This window comes from Octopus bimaculoides, chromosome 12 (assembly GCF_046866305.1).
Source record: "Octopus bimaculoides isolate indiv1 chromosome 12, ASM4686630v1, whole genome shotgun sequence".
Taxonomy (NCBI): Eukaryota; Metazoa; Mollusca; class Cephalopoda; order Octopoda; family Octopodidae; genus Octopus; species Octopus bimaculoides.
In genome coordinates this window covers 39716420-39724739 of record NC_142939.1, presented here as the reverse complement: position 1 = coordinate 39724739, position 8320 = coordinate 39716420, and the positions used below count along the sequence as shown (strand labels likewise).

The 8320-nt window shown below is 36.1% G+C and overlaps 1 protein-coding gene across 2 annotated transcripts in view; it reads left to right on the top strand.

Annotated features, from left to right (window-relative positions):
- The window catches only part of LOC106878093 (sodium- and chloride-dependent glycine transporter 2), a 67559-nt gene that overhangs the window by 42185 nt on the left and 17054 nt on the right, over positions 1-8320 (top strand). For both annotated transcript variants that reach the window (XM_089360952.1, XM_089360951.1), the window contains exons 5-9: positions 1132-1301; positions 3786-3924; positions 5183-5317; positions 6547-6650; positions 7773-7897. In XM_089360952.1, coding sequence (XP_089217078.1) covers positions 1132-1301; positions 3786-3924; positions 5183-5317; positions 6547-6650; positions 7773-7897 — 673 coding nt within the window. The remainder of the gene's footprint in view (positions 1-1131; positions 1302-3785; positions 3925-5182; positions 5318-6546; positions 6651-7772; positions 7898-8320) is intronic.

Below are 8320 nucleotides of genomic sequence, written 5' to 3'. Positions count from 1 at the left end.
ACGAAAAAGTAGAGAAAACTTCGAATCAAAATTTCAATAAATATGTCATTGAAAAGAGAAACGCTTCCTCGATGACTGCATTATCTTTCCCGATCAATTAAGAATATTCAATAACACTCTGAACAACCTTCACTCCTCTTTCAAATTCACGACATAATGCATTACCGTTTCTTAACATTCACGTTAGAATTTATATACACTGTAGAATTTATATCTACTGTAGCAATGAATATATTTTACCATAAAACAGACACACACACACCAGTATATAGACTATTTTTACTCTTTTACTTGTTTCAGTCATTTGACTGGGGCCATGCTGGAGCACCGCCTTTTGTTGAGCAAATCGACCCCAGGACTTATTCTTTGTAAGCCTAGTACTTATTAAAAATTCTGACTACCTCCTTTATACCTACATATATATAACCCCTACCCACACACACACACACTTACACATTCTCACATACACACACGCACGTGTAACTTCGTTTTGGGATCACCAATACTTTATTATCTCCCCTTCTTCTTAGCTCTCCTGTCAAACTACCTTTGTCCAGCCAGTTGCCATGATTGACCGCTAACTCCAAAAATCTTTTTCTCTCATTCTCTGTCGCGCGCGCGCGCGCGTGTGTGTGTGTGTGTGTGTGTGTGTGTGTGTGTGTGTGTGTGTGTGTGTGTGTGTGTTTTGTATGTGTGTTCTCCATATAGAACAAACTTAGTAGTGGTCAAGAAGTTTAAACTTGAACGGGTAGAGAAGTAAATGTCGACACAAGCAAGTTAGACAGGTCAATATATAAAGTATATTAAATACATGAAATACAATATATATATATAATGTATACGTATAAAAAGGTCCGACTTACACAGAAAATAAATGATATAAAGAATTAAAGGGGATGAGGAACAGTATTACAAATCCAACAGTTGTTTCTGGGGGTCGGTGTCTGTAGATTTATTCCATCATAGGATAAAACGATCTTACATTCCATCTCTTCGAACTTCTTTCCTTTAACACCTCAAATGTAAGTTCATATTTTGTTTGTGTGCCTATAAATATATACATGTGTGTGCGCGCGAGCGTATGCGTATAATCTTTACTTTATAACATCATTCTGATTTTATGTATTTCAGTTTATCAACAGAACAACAATGAGTTGTGTCTCAGAAAGACTAATGTGTACAGGAAATGCAACCATTGACAAGGCCGGTTGTATATGCAACGAAGACCTAAATGAACCTGGTTACAATATCTCTTGTGTTAACGGAACAAACTTCATAACAGCCCCAGCTCTTTATTTCGAGTTAGTTTTTGTTGTTTTTCCTTCCTTTACTTTGCTTTTAATTCATGTCTATTGTAAGTTTTGTTTGCTTCTCTTCTTACATATGCATTTTCTTTACTCATTGCTATACACACATATTGTAAATTGCTGAGAGTTATTTCGAAGTTTCATCGATAACGGTATATTTAAACTGGTTATTTTCAATTTGTGCAATGCATACTTAAGACCTATAAATGAAAGCAGCACAAAACAAATGTATATAGACGTGAACGTACATCACTTTTAAATTAATTATGTTTTAATTACGTAAGTGTGTGGTGTTTAATGCCAGGAGGAAAGCTGTTAAGAATACTAATGAACTACATGCAAAAATTGTTTTTTTTTTATCATTATATTACGGGCGCAGGTTTGGCTATGTGGTAAGAAGCTTGCTTCCCAACGCCATCGTTCCGGGTTCAGACCCACTGCGTGGCACCCTAGGCAAGCCTCTTCCACTGCAACCTCGGGCTGACTAAAGCCTTATGAGTGAATTTGGTAGAAGGAAAATAAAAGAAGTCCATCGTACATATGTGTGTGTATGTGTCGCTGGGTCTCTTTATCACCCACCACAACTTGACAACCGGTAACTTAGCGGTTTAGAAATAAGTGCCAGTATATATAAATATATTTATATATCGTATATATAATTATTAATTTTGCCTATACAGCTTTTACGCTCGCGACAACTAACATTGTTATTTTTAGAAATAATAATGTTCATATATATATATATATATAGATAGATAGATAGATAGATAGATAGATAGATAGATAGATACATACATACATACATACATACATACATACATACATACATACACATACACATACATACACATACACACTATATATATATATATATATATATATATATATATATATATATATATATATATATATATGTATATATATATATATATATATATAGTGTACTGGTTGCTATATTATTGTTGTTAAAACAACCAGTTAATGATGTGGATTAAAACATGAATGCAAACAAATTACAGAAGACTCCCATCAATTGAGATAAAAACGATTGGAACCAACTAAGTTTGCTCACTCTTAAAACCATTATATGTAAACCGCAAGCTTACTGGTTAAAATGAAGGCGGGATCTATGCCAGTAATACCGGTACGCCCATGAAACTGTGACGTTTAAGCTGCATGAGGGCTGGTCAAAACCGTATTCCAAAAATTCGGCTTGTTGGAGCCTTCTACGATGTACAAAAAGGAAGAGGTCAGTCATTTTACTACAGTTGTCAAGAACTCAACTGTTAAACAAATACATTTTGAAATCTTATGATTACCAACGTATGGACACACTCATTGAACATTACAAAATACAGTTCTATATTTAAGAGATCAGAAATTGTGTACATTATTAACATTATTTACATTTGACGAATATTTGTCCTCATCTTGTTTGTTGTTAACACAACGTTTCGGCTGATTTACCCTCCAACCTTCATCAAGTGTCTTGGGGAAATTTCGAACTTGCGTTCTCATTCCTAAGGCATTTTTCGATGTTATTATTATTATTATTATTATTATTATCATCATCATTATTATTATTATTATTATTCAGGTCACTGCCTGGAATCGAACGCGAAATCTTGGGGTTAAAAGCCCAGGCTACTAACCCCAAGATTCCGCGTTCGATTCCAGCCAGTGACCTGAATAATAATAATAATAATAATAATAATAATAATAATAATAATAATAATAATAATAATAATAATGTCGAGAGATATGACACGTTAGCTTGGGAAGTTAAGCAGTTGTGGTCGATGAAAAAGGTTGCAGTAATACCAATAATTGTCGGAGCCCTGGTAACAGTGAACAAAAATCCCGAGAAGTACGTGGAACAAATAGGGGCTGCAATAAGGGGCGACATATGAGAGTTCGGCAATTTCTTGCCTAACAACCACACAGATGATTTGTTTATAGTGATCCAATGTTTGTGTAGACATAAGCTTACTTCTATCAGATCGACATTACCTGTAACGGATGCCACATGTCAGATGTCGAAATGATCGTAGAGCAACGTGAAATGAAATGCTTTGCTCAAGAACACAACGCAGCGCCCAGTCTGAGAATTGAATCCACGCTCTCGCAATCGAGAGTGCAGCACCCTAACCACTAAGTTATGTGCCTTCACAATATGTGTGTGTGTGTATTTATATATGTATATATATTAATTTATGCTACGTGTGTTTCCATAGCTTGCCCATTTATTCAATAATGCATACAACGCAAGACTGTTATTACGTTGTCACAGCATTTCATCTTGAACATTTTTGTATTGAAACAGTGTGTGTGAGTGTGTGTGTGTGTGCGTGCGTGCGTGCGTGCGTGCATGCGTGCGTGCGTGCGTGCGTGCGTGCGTGCGTGCGTGCGTGCGTGCGTGCGTGCGTGTGCATGTGTGTATACGAACTTCGTTTTATGTCTTACATTTTTTATCTTCAGTTTAGAGGTCACCGAGAAATCTTCGGGCCTGGACCCAGATAATATTGGCATCCCACTTTGGCGTTTGTCACTGTGTTTACTGTTATCATGGATAATTGTTGTGGCTTGTTTGTATAAAGGTGTAAAATCATCGGGAAAGGTAAGATAAATGATTGCCTGTGATTAAAAACGTTTAAGAACTTTGTAACGAATAACCAAAAACAAATTTATTATATATATTCTAAGCATCTTGTTCCTTGATTATAGATCTAAATTTAAAACTAATACCTCCAAGATTTATCTAGAGATAATTATCTTCCTTAAAAAAAAAGTGGCCACCACGGCACATCACAAGCATTTAACCATGTCATTCCCGTCTGTTTCTTATGAAGAGTTCTTTATAGATCTGTTGTGGTTCCCGTTTCGATATTCCACTGTTTGCCACGTCATGAATGTTATAATAAACTCCCTCTTACAAACATACGCCGACTGTTACATAAGTTGTTTTACTTGTAAAATGGTAGAGGAACGCGGAAACCTTCCAAATCATCAGAGTTGCTATTAAGAGAAGCGAATTGTTCCTCCAAGTGGAATTTATATTCATGTAAAATTAATTTCTTGTTGGGAGTTATGTAATGTGAATGAGAGACTGTTTACTAAGACATGCAAATTGTACACATGTATACATATATATATATACGTACATGCATCATGCAGAAGACATTCTACGCAGTCTTTTGACTTGCTAGAAATAGTAGCTATATCTTCCTCAAATCTCAGCCATCTCTCTTAAAGAATGGTGCCAACATCGAACTTTTTCGTCCCACCTCCGATTCGTTTTCAGGGAAAAACACGTGTGTGTATGTAGGGTGTGTGTGTGTGTGTGTGTGTGTGTGTGTGTGTGTGTGTGTGTGTGTGTACGTACGTACGTACATGCATAATCATTATATATACCTTACTTTACATGGATATACTGTAGAAAGCCACAAAACTGCAGTATTCTTCACGAGAAAGCATCTCATATAGACGTATAATGCTAATGGAAATCAAAGCAGTAGCAGACAAATAGCTTCCAGGCGTTAAACGCTTTTTGCCTGCTACGAATATATTCCTGTGCTTTTTAGCATATGTTTTTTTATAATGAATACTACAGTGGTATTATTTTCTTGCTGTAAATCTACGTTTCGTTAGATATACAAAATACTATACTGGACTAATACTGATTCTGTCGCTAATAAAACAGATCATTACACAACTGTCTGATTCAATTATAAAAATAATAATTTTCAAGGACTTGCATATTTGTTCTGAATACAATTCGACAGATTCGAACACCGGAGACGACGAATACCTGTTCGTAACATATTTGTAACGTATTCGATCCATTAGTAATTTTTTCTTTAAAACCTCTTTTTCAGGTGGTGTATTTCACAGCAACATTTCCTTATATCATTCTTCTGATTCTCTTAGTCCGTGGATGTACGATGCCTGGAGCCATGAAAGGCATAAAGAAGTTTATAATTCCAGACTGGGACAAATTTAGTGATTTATCGGTAAGTTTTCAAAGAATTTGCTGTTTACCTGATTATGATTTCATCATCATTTAACGTCCATGTTCCTTGCTAGTATGGGCTGGAAAATTTGATAGGTTCCAATAGTTTCAAGGACTGCAGCATGCTCCAATGTCTGTTTTGGAATGGTTCGTACAGTCGGATGCCTTTCCTAACGCCAACCACTTTACACTGTGTAATGGGTGCCTTTTCGTTCCAGCAGCACTATTGTGGTCTCCTAACATACACAGCTTCCTCCAGAGGGAGGGATGTGTTTATGCTAGGGCAATGAGGGTTGGCTACATATAAATACGATACTTATATTTTTACTGTTTTTTATATAACGACAGGCATGGCTGTCTTTCTCAACCAAATGGTTTCCAGTTCAATCCTACAGCTTGACACTCTTGGGATGGTGTCTCCGAGTACAACCCTAGGAAGATCAAAATCTTATAAGTGGATTTGTGTGACTGAAACTGAAATAATCCTGTCGTGTGTGTGTGTGTGTGTGTGTGTGTGTGTGTGTGTGTGTGTGTGTGTGTGTGTGTGTGTGTGTGTGTGTGTGTGTGTGTGTGCGTGTGTACTTGGGTGTATTTGTAAATCTCCTTGTCCTAACAACGTTTGATGGTTGTAAATTTGAATCAACACCGAACAAGTGGTGTCATTCGTTTCTTATTTTCTGCAAAAACATTACTGACCAGTCCTGTTTGTGTTTCAAGGACAAGGGAAAATATTACCTTGTTTGGAAACAAGTAAGAGTTGGCGACAGGAAAAGCATTCACAATAGAAAATCGATGATCTTTATTTATTTGGAACATGCTACAACTAGAATAAATCAGCTTAGATAGTTACTGCCAAAGTAGTTTGAGATTTTCAAGAATGTTTTCGTTCACCTTCAATATACCGCATTAACCGGTTTATACAAAACATTTCAAACATACGCATACATATATAACATTTCGAATATACACACACATATATAACTCTCTCTCACACACACACACATATATAACTCTCTCACACACACACACACACTCGTACACACACACATACACCTACACAAACACACACACTTATAGAGACAAATCCACATCCATCCTTCTCCCTGGTTTTGAAAATCAAAAGTTCATGAAACTGGTGAACACAATTTCAATCTTCTTAAAGACTCCAAACCCATTTTCAGATTTTCTTACAAATTATTGTTGTTTTTAATATTTTTTGTTTTCCTGAAGTTGTGGGTGGATGCTGCAGGTCAAATGTTCTTCTCACTCAGTGTGTGTTTTGGAGGAATTATGATGTTTGGGAGTTACAACAAGTTTCATAATAATATTTATCTGTAAGTAACACTTGGAATGTTTCCTCTCATTGTTTGACTATTCAGCAATATTATTAATCATTATTACTATTATTATTATCATTATAATTATTATTCATATACACACTACAGATTAGACTGTAGGAAAAGAAAAATTCCTGGCATCGGGCTACAAGTAACCTTAGTTGCCAAGAACCCTCCACAGTCTCCTAGCTGTCCCTAATAACACTGTTTTCTGGAGCTGCACTAAACTGGCTTTTATGCTTATTTCCTCTCTCCATCAGTTTAAATCTTTAGGGATAGTCTCTGTAATGGACAGTCTCCATAGTCTCTGTAATTCAATAGCTAGGTCCTGGTCCTTTGCTATTTTCTCTATACTTCTCATATTAACGTTTTCATCATTTGGGACTGTAAAGTCAATTATCTGGAATTTTCTATTCTCTTTATTTATTACTACAAAATCAAGCCTTCTAGCTTCTTTTACTCTCTCAGTCTGAATGTTAAAGTCCCACAACGTCTTATATTTCTTACGTTCTATTATTGCTACTACTAATAATAATATAACTACTAATAATAATAATATAACTACTACTACTACTGCTATTATTATTATCAGCTATTATTACTACCAGCTGTACTGGTGTCTTGCTCTACTGAACAGCTTGCAAAAGGAATATTATAACAGTGGACATGATTTGAGCAGATCCAGTCCCACTCACTCGGGCTTCAAACTTGTATTGGTCAGATGTAAAAAGTGTCACGAATCCAATAGTTTATCAGGAAGCAAGATTTATACAGAGTTACCTTCTCGTAGCTGGGATGAAGCCGGGCAAAAATGTTATTTGCTATTCAGTAATTGCAACTCCTTTTGTACTGAGTTCAAATCCAACGCAAATACTAACATACTTCTGGGGTTGTCAATGAGATTAACTAGTACTCACTACTATGAACATATGGCTTACTGTTATTGGGTAGAATTAATCATTATTTCATGGCAAACTTCGTAGGGTATCGAAACCGTGCGGCCAGTTTCAATAGTTGGGTGACGTCACTTCTTTCACAGCGTTAGTTTCGTTCAGAAATCCATTGAACGCCACAACTTTCCTCGTAATTCTTATTAATATTCTATTCTGTCTGTTTCAGAGACTCTCTCATCATCAGTGTGATGGATCTGGTGACTAGTATCATCGCAGGTTTTGTCATCTTCAGTGTTTTAGGGGGTTTATCGACCGAATCAAATGTGGAAATCGAGAATTTAGCCAAAGGAGGTAACCTGACACACCTATTACGTTCTATTAATATTATGTCTGTCTGTTTGTCTGGCTGTGCATGTGTGTGTGTGTATGTGTGTGTGTGTATATATATGTACCTGTGTGTGAATGTGTGTGGATGCATATGTGCGTCTTTGTGCGTGTATGTTAGTGTAAATACATATGGGCATATGTGTAGTTATATGTATATCTGTGCATGTACAAACACAATGTCCGATCAGAAATCTGATAAACAGATATCTAGAGCTGATAACCATGTAAGGCAGTAGTAGACAGCGTTTATTGGAAATCATTATATACTGTAGATAGATAGATAACTTTCTTTTATTAGCCACACAGGGCTGCACACAGGAGGGGACAAATACAATTGTTGAGCTTTTCTTTAAAAAAAAATCCGATCAAAAGGAATCGGTAGAAACA